Here is a 13,819-nt window from a genome sequence, read left to right as displayed (position 1 = left end):
AGATTTAATTATTATTATTATTATTATGTCCACAAAAAACAGGCAACCTTGCGCAGTGTGCAAATGCTAAACTTAGGCAACAATGAAATTTTATTGCTACTTTTACGCAAAGCACACAAACTGTATATTGAAAACTTTTATCGTAAACTAAGGCAAAGTCTACGCGAACACTAAACCAATATTTCAGTACTTTTTGTATATGCAAAAATCTGGCAACATATGTAGATACATAAAAGTCTGGCCACTTAACCTAAATTTTCCTGTTAGCACAAGTGCAGTGGTCCTACTCTGGATGCGATGCATGTCGCGCACGTGCGGCGGCGCCAGCAGCAAATCCAATGTAGTCTTTCGCTGGTTCAACAGTAAGATTGAAAACTGCGGCTTTCATTCATGATGTGAATGGCGTATTCCACACCCGCGTAAATCAAATTTGCACGGACTAGACACTACAGTCGGCATTGTTAATTAGGAAGTAACGCTAATAACCCATAGTTCGACTTTTTTCGCTTGACAAATGCCCCGGGTAACGTACCAGGGACATTTTTCGAGCGAAAAAAGTCGTCGGGTACGCTGTACTCGTCGTGGAAAGAAAATCGCGCCTACTTGAACTTAACTGTACTTATCTGCACTCAAGTTCCGAAACATACAAAGAACTTGCATACGACGGCCTCAGCTACATATGAATTTATAAGTCACTGTTTAAATAGGGGAAAGCGTAAGCAGGAGTGTCTGCACTCGCAACGTCAAGGGTAAAATCAACTGCGTGCATTTTCGGACTGCAGTGTGTGCGTGAATGTGTGTTTAATGTAATCCGGATTCTTCCATATACATGCATGCAATCACTTGAGACAAATGAGCTACGCCCTGTAGCAAGGTTATGTGGATCTTTTGTTGCTACATACGTACACCCAAATAAAATCGGCGAGCAGGTTTATAGCTGTGCACAAAATTAACAAAAATTCCAAAAATTCCACTTCGCGCCCAAGCAGTACGGTTCATCTCCGCGATTTTTCATTTCCTTTTATTGACACGTACCACGATGGACACAACGGCGCGCATGATCTCTACGCACACAGGTTATGTTGTCATCGCTGTTACTAACATGCTGGTAAATTCGGTTAGCACCCCGCCCATTCGCAAAGTTTTACAAGGAAACTGGTTCCATATGTGAAAGAGACGGTAGCGCCGCCACGCGGGAAGCACCGCCGGTGCCATCTCAATGCATGGCACCGATTGAGGAGTCGGTGTAGTAACCCATTTCAGGTCACCTTGGCAAGGACATAAGCAGAAATAATAATTGGTGAACAATTTTCACGCAAAAAAAACTGTTTACTCAAGCGCTGACAAAAATATTTAAGGATCTTAAAATAAATGCAAAAACACAAAGAAGCTTGTTTAAAAATCTGGCCACCACTACTCAATCTTAAAAATCTGGCCACAAATGTAGACGGCTATTTGATTTACAAGTTTAGAAACTAATGTTCAAATTACGCACTTTAGTTTGACGTAATTTTGTGTTGACAAACTTTCACTATTTAAAAAAATTGAATATTATTGTCATTAGCAGTAAAACCCTAGTTATTCACAAAATGATGGCCACTATGCAAGCGTGTCACAAAAGTCTAGCAACATAACAATATTGCAATAGTGTGTTGTTGCTATTAACTTACTAGTATAATTAATTTAATACTGCACATAAACTAAAGGTGTTAGTTTCAACATTACTAACCACAAACATTGATTAAAATTTTGTTGCGCAGAAAGCCAGATTTTTCCTAGATGTCGCGTCGAAAAGTTCAATTTCTCCATGGTCCTTTAAAAACAAATATTAAAACTTTTCCTTGTTTATTATACACCACTGGGCTAGCAAAATTGCAAAAAATATGTCTCTTACGCAGCGAAACATCATTACAAAAACTAGAATAATTTTTCATCAGCGGCACACTCATCATCAGCGACTGCCTGCTGAGATTAGGCCGCAGAAGAAACCGCAGACAAGACCGGTCGTCGAAGTCCAGCCAAAATTGGTCCAGCATACCGAGTACTCCCCCGACGGTTTGTAAACACGTTTCACAAAATGCAAGGAAACAAAACACACTGATGATGCTACTACCTGTCCCCAGTGGCTAGATCTTGGGTAAATCATTTATATTAAGGGTTCGTGCTGCAGTTGCGCTTCCATACATGAGCGACAGGCCAGCATCACTGGACAGCCAGAATGGAAAACAGCGCGTAAGTTTCATACCAAGACTGACTATGGCACATGTTGCGACTGCGAAAAGGCAAACCAGCCACCGAATATGCATGGCAATGTTACTGAGAATCTTAGGAGAAGTACATGTTGGCGTTACCCGCCGGCTGGGTGCCCGCCGGTACAGAGAAAAAAGAAAAATGACGGTTTCGTGCACTTTGGGAACAGCCGCGTGATTGTACATAAATGAAACTATGCGGTTCATTTCTGGGAATGGCACCGGCCTCTCCGTATTCTGAAAGGTTCGCGCGTGTGCACTCATGTGCAAGAGCGAGCATGTCTGGCATGCATGCCCCTGGCAAACTCCGGCCTCGGCGGCCCCTGCCGACGGTTGATCCCCCCGCTGCCCCTCGGGTGCCCCGGAGATCCGCCTGCTGTATTATAATCTCAGGTGCTGTTTGGAGGCCTCCGTTTGCCGGTTACATGTGCATTCAACCTCGCCTTTCGTTCTTCGCAGCCTAGACATGCAGGCTGAAATGGTTATACGATGCACAACTGTGACCTTTCTGCAGATGTCGTACTGGAACTCTTGCTCCCGACTGTACATGCGGACGTACACTTGGGACCAGTTTGATATGCAACACCTAACCTGTGTTCAAACAGCGTTTTCTGCAAACATGTAAGCCAGAAGCTCACTCATTGCTATTTGTTATAATCTAGTTCTCGCGCTGAAGAAGCCTCAAGTTTGGTGCACCGTGTACGTTGCCAGAAATTGCATGATGCCAAATATTATCACGTGATTAGGAGGATTGCTTAGTCTCTTCACCCCCCCCCCCCCCCCCTTTCGACACGCGGTGCTCCTTAGTCGTTTCTTACCAGTAGCGAAAAAAAAAAGTTTTTAGTCTTTGAGAAGCTTTTTGGTCGAAAAGATCGTTTCCAACGCTGTGAGAGTGCAGAGGGACAGAAAAGGAATCTTTACGTGTACGCAGGCGGAAGGGGGCAATATGCTTTGGACAGTTGCAAAACGACAGGGCACCCCAAGTCAGTTGATGCTATCGGCCGCGCGTACGTAAAGCCTCTTGATCAATGCGCCTTCGGTCGAAATACGTCATGGAGGGGTGTTATGCAGGCCACGCAAGCAGAGAGCGCCAAAGAATCCAACAGAAGTTTGGATTTTTTTTATGTGTAAAAAAAAAGAAAAAAGAGAACATGGTTCGCTTAGCTTCTTTTGTGTTCTCTACTATGCTGCCTGGATGACAACACCAGGGTAAATGTCGTTGCCTACGATGCGCCATTGCATAATTTAATTGCCGGTCCTGACCTAATCTTCCTTTGGGAAATTTTCTGTTAAAAAACGAAAAAGCACAGCTCGTGACGTCGTCTGTGATGAGATACATGTGATCAAGCAAGTATTATCCATCTATCTGCAAAAAAGTGAACACGAGGCTGATCCCGAATAGAACGTCGTGTAATTGCTACTGCGAAGTATCAACGAAGACCAGCTATGTTACTGAGACTGAAGTATGAAAGACATGCGCAGATAAGGGCGCCGCATAACGCACTAAGTGGTTAAAAAGAACCACTAAACGCAGGAGGTTCGGCCCAATAAATCGCGGTGCCACGCTGACTGGCTTGCACCGACCATGTTGCGTGACTTGATTTTCTCCGCCGTGCTCATTCGCTCGGTTACGAGGGACAACGCCGACTTAAGAGCTGCGCTCTAAAACTTAACGACTTAACGTATGTGCTACGTCCACAAGCAAGACGACGACGGAACGAGGCAGGACGGGGATGGTCCACGTCCTTGTCCCGTCGTCGTCTGTGCACGTTCTGCTTTTCGTTGGTTTTTCACATTCAATCAAGGACCAACTGGTCCAGCTTTCGACTATTGAATGGTCATTGCCGTCGACAATTTACGTCATCGGTTGTTGGCGGCGCCTGCCGTCTCGTATCATTGTCGATTATCTTCCTGTCTCTTGGCCATACTAGCTTTTAGCGCTCTGAATTCAGCGCGCGAACTCTGCATCTTCCACGCTTGTCAGCTCGTGCGCAACGAGTTGCTCTTATCTGAGGACAAGCGGATACATCGCACACGCCAAAAGCATGGCCTCCGAGATGACGTCGCGCCGCCACCTCAGAGGCCTTGCAAAACTGTTGTACATGACACGTATATTGTTATCAAGTTGAAGAGCACTTAATAAAAACAATGCTTGCATATCGCCTCCCTGGCCTGTTTTAAGCCCAAACCCCATGAGATAGATTTTGTTCACGACGGCGACGAGCGACAAAACGGGCCAAGATGTATATAACCCCCACATAGTAGTTCTGCGGAAACCCGCAAGGTGGAGAGATGTAATGAATAAGCGGAAAATGAGACATCCACCCAATCGTAGCAATTGCTACAAAGGAAACCCATACGGGTTCCTCGAAAGAAAAGCCTCAGAGTTGAAGAAAAATTCGTCCTGGTCCGGGACGCAATTGTAGCAATTGCTACGATTGGGTGGATGTCTGATTTTCCCTTTATTCATAATCCCCACATGTATTGCACCCCTCGTTTTGACGCCGCATGAACATGTCTTTGCACCACCCTAGACGCACTGTATTCTAATGCAGTATAACTCTATACTGCATTAGAATTCTCAGTCAGGCGCATTGCCATTCAATTTTTTTTTTGGGGGGGGGGGGGGGGTGCTAAGGTTCCATTATTCTCAAGTTTCCCATGCTGGGTGCATAATACAACTATTACCTTGAGCAAGCCCTTCGTTTGCCTGAAGGCGTGTGCCATTGTGTACATGTCTGGGCCGGGCATTCGAAGGATATGCGCCTTTGTTCATAGGCGACGTGCCCAGCATAAAAGGGAGCAGGGCGCCGGCCGGTAAAATTTCCAGAGCGGGGGGGGGAGTAAAGCCCGGTCAGCGCCCCCTCCCCTCTCCCCTGGCTACGCCACTAACTACAGTGTGCTACAATATACTCTAGAACACTCTACACGACCCAAGACTGAGCCGTCGTCCAGAGAGCTCAGTGCGGCGCTGCAAGCTTTAATTGGTCGGTTTTGTCACAAACTTTGTCATCTGCTCCACTTCGAGTTGTCAGGTTCCGATGGTTGATCAAAAGACTGATTAAAAAAAAACTTTTTTTCATGTTACCGTTGGATACAAGAGCAGCATTCAGTAGTACGACGATTGAAGCGTGTTTAGAATGGGTCACGCTATTTCGGCTGATTTAAACCGTAGAGACCGTGCTTAGAAACCTCTACACGCAGGATTTAAATCGCGCTGACGAAACCAACCTAGACGGTATCATTGCTGACGTCATTAGCAAGTTCACTGCTCTTTCCAAGTAGCTGACATTCACTTTCGAAAAGCCACGAGCAACGAAAATTCAATTCTCAGACTTGCAACTTGATTTCACGACCCAGCATGTATGTTACATGTATAACCCCAGAACGAAAAGGTCTACCTTTTGAGTGTTCACTCTAATTGCTTAAAAGGGGGATAGCTACAACGTACATTCAGGCCGCGCTCGTTAAGTCATGTCCCCATAAAATAGATGTTAGCTTTAAAAACCATGTGTCTAAATAATGCTGGTTACTCTTCGGCCTGTGTTAGAAAAGTTGGTGAAAAAAAGCCGTTTGCGAAAAGTGAAAGGAAACAAGAAATTGCCGCAAACCCAGTTGGAACGTAGGAAAACTCACTTGATCCCGTACCTTCACCGCATCTACCATAATGTAAAAAAGGTTGCGGGCAGATATAACGTAAACGTGCTGTTTTCTGCCCCGTGCAAGGTGGCTAAATTATGTCCTTTGTTGACAAAGAAAGAATGAATGAATGAAACATGAATCGAGAACGAGGCAAGGAGAGGCGACGACAGCGAGTTGCCTACTTCAAGAGGTACACGGCAAGACACCCTGACGGCATATACTTATACGCTGATGCTAGCGTTGGTGCACAGGGCTCCGCTATAGCAGTCGTGAAATAACAACCTCCAAACTGTACATACTGAGTTACTCCCAGAGACAGATCCGACTTTAGCGGAACTGACAGCCATCGCAACCGCGATCAAACACATGCCCCTCAGTAAGTCAGCCTACCCAAGAATCATATTTACCGACTCCATGGCGGCTTGCAGGAAATTGTTGCACAACGATCTCCCGGCCCACATTTCGACATTTATTCAAGAGCACCTTCAGGGTCCTCTGGAAATCATCTGGATACCTGGTCATGACGGGCTGCCGGGAAATGAAAGAGCTCATCAGCTCGCCTGCGAGACTTTGAACCAGGCACCCTGCATTCCGCGACCAGCCCAGACGAAAAGGTGGGCTCCCCTGCTTCTGCGGCCATATCAAGAGGCAAGACGCAAGTTCCCCAAGCTCAGCAAAGTGCTCACCCGTGAACAGGGTGTACTGATTCGTCAGGCCCAGACTGAAACACTCCCTACACCAGCGCGAATGCACCTCCTCCGCGGCCTCTTACCTGAAGATCCCCCACCCTGCTGATACTGTGGCGAACACCCAAACACATCCCATATCCTCTGGTCCTGTGGACCACCCCCACCTCCCCTTCCCCTAAACCCCATGCCGGATGGCTGACAGAAGCAGCCAGCGCCGACGACCAACGGTACCTTGCGGCGTTCATCAGTGCTGCACTGAAGAATGCCGCAAGCGAGCCTCTGGACTGAGGGCCTTTCCACGTTACCACCGAATATGAAAATAAAGTTTTTTCTCTCTCTCTCCGATTGCACACGTAACGTGGTTTGCGAGATTCCACTGATTTGCGGCCTTTCTTATATCAGGCAGACAGGCCGGTGTGTCAACGATAAGCCAGTACTGGAAAAAAAGGATTCTGAAGCGATCCACAGATAAAACAGATCATAGAGGCTCACTACAGAGGCACAACTAAAGCCAAGGAAAAAAAATGCATCAATACACCATCACTGTCACTGCTTGATAAGGAGGTAAAATTTTTAGAAGGTTTCCTTTAGCCTATGTAACGTTGTAATACCGTAGACATTGTATGACTTAAGTTTTCTAAGAATTTTTGTTAGAGTATAAATATTGCTCTGACGCTCAAATGAACAGTTGGAAGTCAGCGCTCTGTGTTTCTTCGTGTTCCTCGTCCTTCGTCTCGTTTTCTTCGCGCTGGTCAAATTTTGTTTCGAGGATTTGGAATTGTGATACGCATTTAAGTAATCCGATGACTGCGGATGATTTTGTCAGTTTGTAGGCGATTTCCAGAAAATAATTAGATAAAACTGCATCAAAGGTTTCGGTGAGAAGCGCATATGCGAAACAACGTCCTTAATCGAGTTGCCAATATCTCCGATCGCGCTCAGATCTTGCATGAAGATTCTTCAGTTTATTTTTCAGTAAAGCGTTTGGCCCTTGCACTTCCCGGTCTATCTGGGAGTAATGAAAAACCCCTGTCCTTGCTTTGAAAATCCTGACTATAAAAAAAAATCCAGCCACAGTTCGACATCGCCCGACGCGGCTGCTGCTGTGTTACTTGTCTGTCGGGAAGAAAAACGACACGGGGCAGCGGCTTGCTGCTTCGTGCATACCACCAGTGTGGTGTACACTCAGACTTTCGACAGTCCTCTTGGCTAGCTGGTCAAGCTTCAAGTCCAGGGCTCACATCCAAGATATCGATAGCTGTTTTGTTTTCTGTGTCGCCTTCGTCAAGCTACATTTTTTTTAAGTCAAAATGTTCTTCCATTTTGATACGATGTGTGCGCAGGCGTCCTTTCGCAGCTGTACGGTTTACCTTGCGGAGGCAGCCAATATAAGAAAAAGGCGGGGAAAAAGTTTAAATAAATCGGAGCCTTCCGGGTAGATGACACCACCTGTATGTGTCTTGTGTGTTCGTAATTAATTAGCAGTGACTAACTAAATATTTAATAATTAGTTTTACGCCCACACTGTAGTGCAAAGTTTGTCAAGCACATCTAAAAACATCACTTTCAGTTGTCTGCGACGCGTTACCGTTTGCTTCAAAGTAAGGCCACGAGGTAGTACAATGGCGCTGCGCGCATGGCGACATTGCGCGCGCTCTTTTTTAGGCGCCACTGAGCCAAGAAAGAGCTCAACGCTTGGCACTCTCTTGAGCCATGCACTATTCAGCAGCGTTCTATAAAAGTTGCCATTCAGGGTATTTGGCGAAAACATGGTGCTAAAAAGGCCAGTTTCAATTTTTGCGTTTGTAAAAGAGGTGCATAAAATAGCTTCTTGGACGTTCGGCGACATTCAAGGAAGGGAAACTGGCAAAACGCCAGAGAGCAGTCAACACTGCTACTCGCTACGTGCGCTCAGAGCGGAAGGAAAGCGCTTAAAACGGCCAGCGAGCTGGTAGGGTCGCTAGCAGATTCGGCACGCCTAGCTGGCTTCGTGCATGTATCGAATTAGTGCCACAGAAGGGCGCCAGTTTTATCACTAAGGCAAACCAGACATTGTGCGGCCCGATACTATATACCCAAAACGTGAAGCCCGTCGGATTACAGTTGTATTTGTCTAACCATACAGACTTCGTTAAATCGTCACAACCAGTGCGCGGAAAGTCATTCTGTTAATTACCGCTACTTTGTCAAACTTCGAAGAAATGTACTTTCGAAAAAGGGGGCAAGTGACAGGAGGATATATCTTCATGCATCTCTCCTCAAGGCTCTACTGAAAAGTTCGCAAGGTCCATGGTATATAGTGTAGACCGCATTAATACATTGTCGGTATGAGACAACATAAAATGCATAATTAGTGCATCCGTTAATTAAAAATCGGCAAAAAAAGTTCATTCAGCCTAGCACGGTCACAGGATACAGTCCACCTCTCACTACAGTTTAAAATTAGATAAAACATGCTGCTGACTCCAAGCCCTCCCTATACAGCACCATGGGCGCAAATGAAAGGAGGTCAAAATCAACGTTCATTGCGGTAAACAGCGCAACAGACGAGCAGCAATGGATCACACAGGACAGCGCCCCGTCCTAAACGATCCTTCTCTCTTCGAGCAGCTTTGTCAGTAGAACGTTCCACCCAATTCTCAGTTCTTCCGCTAAACGAACGGCTCAAAAAGGCAAGGAAGCTTGGAGTCGTGGCATCACACTAATGGGCTGACACAGGGCAATACCCACGGCCTACAATTCAAATGGTGCAGCGCTGGTAACCGAGCATAGATCTTCACAGGTATCTATTTTCGTTGAAGCGTACCTAGCATTGGAAACATTAGGCCATTAGCACGACGTCGCGGTAGCGATCGAGCTTCTGGTGCTGCGTTTACATGAACCCGATAAAAGTCGGGTCGAGTCGGCTTGTGCCGATATCCGGTTCGAGCAGGCGCTAGTGGGTTGAGCCGAGCGAGCGTCGTGGCAAGTTTTGTCAACCTGCCTGCAAGGAGTGTTGTCTAGCCCAGCCTTGGCATGATACATGTAACGCGGTGGGGGGTCAGCTCGACGTTTAACCCGACCTGCTCGTGTCGAGTTCGTGTAAACGAAACGGTTATCTAGCAAAACCCAACGCAGTCAGTGTACACAGTGACTTATACACACAGTGCATACACAGACGTCACCTGGTGGTGCGGAGTCTGCTTGCAAACCGCAGCGCTCCGCTCATTTTCAAGCAGTTCTATTTTTCTAGCCGCGTGCAGTTTTTTTTTTTATCTTTACCCTACGGCAGCTGATAGTAGGTGAAAATGTCAAGACTGCGTAGACTATACTTATCTACTGTGAAAGTAGTGCTCGCCGTTACGGTGTGGTGATATCCTCGTGTCTGAAAATCAACAGCTCGCGTGACTGTATTAAAGCGAACGAGATAACAGGCAACCAACTAACGATTGAAACCTCCGAAAGCGACTTGCGCTCTTTAAACGCGTTTACAATCGACATTCACCGGTACAGAAGCCGCCCAAAGCAGTCTGTTTACCGCAGGTAAAAAATAATAAGAATAAGCGCCAATTAGACGAAGAATGACTAAAGCGTCTACGTCGCATCGGGTCCGCACAAATGCAGAGCGCGTGGTGCTGCGATGAGGCGGCGCCGATTTTCGCCCGACATAGTGCAATAAGCGAAACTTTCATTTCTGACGTAATCACTGTATGCCAGCTAGCGGTACCGGTTAATTGTTATTAAAGAGACGGCAATACCTAATTGAGACACGTTCGAAAAAAATAATGCCAGAACGAACAAAAGAGGGGCCGTAGCGGTGGAAACAGTTCCATACTGCGCGGAACAACACGACCGCGGAACTGATCAGTGTCTTCGCTCTAGAGTGCGTGCGTTAAATCGAAAACAAATGTAGTCTTTATAACGAAACTCACCTTATACTGAAGAGCCTCGTACATTTTTGTGTAGGAAACAACCGACACAATGTCCGCTTGTCATTCGAAGCTCGTGGCGGCGTAATTAACCGACGTGAGGTGAAGCAGCGTCGCAGCAGACTAGAGTTTACGCTCTTTTGTTTCAGCTTGGCGTAATCCGACGACGATGTCGCACTCAATCGCCGCAGAGCACTGTAGGGGTAGCAGTTCGGCACTGGGAACATGGGAGTCCCGTGTACTGAGAACACGACGACTCTAATGTTGGCGGAGTCGGGCACTGCTCCCCCTTCGTCTTGGGAGTGATTACCCAGGGAACATACTCTGGCGGTCAGCACAGTGGTAAGCATGCACTTCCATCTGCTATCCGATGGCTGTGCTTGGTTCCCGCATGATGAAGGCGAATGCGCTTCGTAACTGCACTCTATACCCATCCTCATACGCTGCAGCTGCCCGCCAAGGGCAACAAGTGAACGTGGCAACAACCACACTCACGTTGGGCACCGTGTCAACAACACTAACTTGAAGTACCTTCGATAAAACTTTAGCGTTGTACCATCCTCGTGGGAGGAGTGACACTGGCTCTTGGTGAAGACCACCTGTGGTTAACGTATCGCGTTCCGATTTACAAACCGCGCCGCAAACTGTCATGAGCCGCAGGTGCAACAGTTCCCTGAGTTAGCGCGCCAGGGTTCACGAATCGCAATGCCACAATGGAGCAAAGCGTCGTATTGGGCGTTTTATAGGTTTTATCGCAGCTGTGCACGTAAGAAAGAAAAAAAAAAGGATGCGATGCGATGCTTTATTACGTACGCTGCATGAATTACGGGGGAAATACAACGAAACTTAACACTGTTGATATTTCCAGCCGTTCATAGGCGCCTGCTCGTGCCGCGCGATAAATGTTGGCGCACAAGAAAGCTATCATCTTTCTGCTAGGCGACTATGGTCACTTTGCCGATTACGTAAGTCCTAACCAGTCCTAACGATATTTATCGCTCTATTAAGTTGTGGCAGTTACCTTTCCTACAAACTATTCAGCCTTGAACTAGTGAACAATTTATTCGGTCATTTTCACGCAACGGATATACAGCGTAATGGGCCAAATGGCGCACTAACGCACATCTGCAACTTATAAACATGCCACACTTACCCCGCTGGAACGGAGTGACAGCAGCCGGCTCGAAGGCAGGAGCAAAGCGGTCCACAAATGAGGAAGCTCAAGTTTTGAGCCGTCATCACCAGGAACGTCAGCACAGAACAATGCACCATGACAGACACACCGCCACAACACTGGAACGGCCACACTGCGCCGCGTCTGCGTTTCCACGTGGGGTGATGCACGAATTCACTACAGAAGGTGGCGCGATTCGTTCGCCGTACGGTCACAGTAGACCCCATATCGAAGCTCGTCGTCGAGCCCCATGTTGAAAGCGTGCAGATGGTCGCAGAAAGCACGGCGGCGTCGCAACCAACACAAAATTCATGCGCCATGGTGCACTTGAAAACGAGAGACCCGGAGGCACCGAACCGCCTGCCCCGCACGCACGGTTGCAATAAAACAAAATGGCGAGTTTGAAAACATTCCGATAATTCCCCGTAGGGAACCACCGGAGTTGATTGATACATTGTATCGTCGCAAACTGCCACGATGCATCATGTCTGCCTTTACATTGGTCTGCATGCATGTGTTCACGTCGTGATTGAGCAGTAAAAGCGTGATAAGGATAGACGGGCACTGCGGACACTGCCACAGAACACGACACTGTTCGGGCGGCCAGCGCGAACAGCTAGGGACACCCGTCGACCCGCATAGGTAAAGCGCGGCGCCAACGGGGGCAACAAGGCGTTTGTCTGCAAAGCGTCGCTATCGGACGTCTTGTTCCCCCTAGCTGCTTCTCCCATTTCCCGTGCGCCCCTCACGAAGCCTCCCTAGCTGTCGGCGCGTGCCATGAATCGCGCAGCGTCGCGTGCTTTTCATGGCACGATTATTTTAAAATTTTAATTCTTGATTTTTACGTGCCAAAACCATAACCTGATTATGATGCACGCCGTAGTGGGAGGTTCCGGATTAACTCCGACCGCCTGGGGTTCTTTAACGTGCACCCACTGCATGGTACAAATATGTTTTTTTTTTTTTCATACTGGCCCTCATCGGAATGCGGCCGGAATCGAACCCGCGGCTTCGCTCAGTAGCGCAACGCAATAGCCGCTGGGCTACCGCGGCGACTCAAGGCATGATCGACTTCGACAACGCGCGACGTGGGATCGCTGACTGTTGGCGAGCGCCGAAAAGTGGCATCTTGTGACTCTCGAGAGGGTATCAAGGCAGCTTTGTGATGTACGCGAATAGCACAGAGCAAGACAAGGATGATGCAACGATTTTTGTCTCTGTTATGGCACATGCCACGCGTCAGGGTTCAGTACCCGTGGCTTGTCTCGCAGCTGGGTTCAAGCGGTAGCTCTCGGTTCTATGCTCAGGACGTGTATTTGCCAAGATAATTATATGGACGGCAGCGATGATACGTATTTTGCATCACTCTGGTAGAAGCAGTGATCAACGGTGGGCGAACAAGGGAACCCTCGGCCTGGAGCCAACAATATGCCAAGGGGACTTACCTTTCTCAGGTCAACAACAAACGTCATTTTACACGAGATCCACGCGAGATACCATGCAGAAAGGTAAAAAAAAAAAAGAAAGAAAAGAATAACTTCTCATCAAACATCGCTATCGAAACAAAATAGCAAAATGTAAAGAACCTGACGCATTCAAGACAACTTATTTCTCTTTTATCATGTCTCCTGTAAGCACTGTTTTGTATTTGCGCTGTTTTATTCTTGTATTCGTTCTGCGTTCACATTTCTGGTGTGAATTATACTTTGTCGCTGCCCTGGCGTTACAATTTCACTTGTTCGTTTCCCTTGTTTTCGTGTAAGCTGCATTGTGCCGTGCAGCCATTCAGGTGTTATAGTATATGACTACCCCATATATGTCTGAATAAATGAAAAAAAAATTGACAGTCACTTTAGCATATGCTAGAGAGGATGAAAGCGAAAGCCTGCCCGCTCACGAAATGTTCATGAGATTACTTGACATTTTCATTCTAATGCGTTTTTACTTCCTATTACTTTTCTCCCACCAGAGGTCCTGGGTTCGAGTGCCTTAACGAACTGTGCCGTAATGAACTTCGCCCTAATTAACACAAAAGTTTGGCTGCCACCAAAGGTAGTGGGTTCGAGTGTCTTGACTCTATCTTAATTAACAGTACCTTTATTAACCTAATTAGCACCAAAGGTAGTGAGTTCGTCTCTCGACGTTCACAATGTCAGT

The 13,819-nt window shown here is 47.0% G+C and overlaps 2 protein-coding genes across 2 annotated transcripts in view; one reads left to right on the top strand and one right to left on the bottom strand.

Annotated features, from left to right (window-relative positions):
- The window catches only part of LOC142578066 (CCR4-NOT transcription complex subunit 7-like), a 53,640-nt gene extending 41,608 nt beyond the window's left edge, over positions 1-12,032 (bottom strand). Inside the window, exon 1 of the mRNA XM_075687495.1 lies at positions 11,642-12,032. The gene's annotated coding sequence lies outside the window, so the exon portion shown is untranslated. The remainder of the gene's footprint in view (positions 1-11,641) is intronic.
- LOC142578117 (uncharacterized) overlaps positions 1,999-13,819 on the top strand; it is an 80,596-nt gene continuing 68,775 nt past the window's right edge. Inside the window, exon 1 of the mRNA XM_075687532.1 lies at positions 1,999-2,232. Coding sequence (XP_075543647.1) covers positions 2,185-2,232 — 48 coding nt within the window. The 5' untranslated portion in view covers positions 1,999-2,184. The remainder of the gene's footprint in view (positions 2,233-13,819) is intronic.

This window comes from Dermacentor variabilis, chromosome 1 (genome assembly GCF_050947875.1).
Source record: "Dermacentor variabilis isolate Ectoservices chromosome 1, ASM5094787v1, whole genome shotgun sequence".
Classification (NCBI taxonomy): domain Eukaryota; kingdom Metazoa; phylum Arthropoda; class Arachnida; order Ixodida; family Ixodidae; genus Dermacentor; species Dermacentor variabilis.
This window is presented reverse-complemented; position numbering and strand designations above follow the sequence as displayed.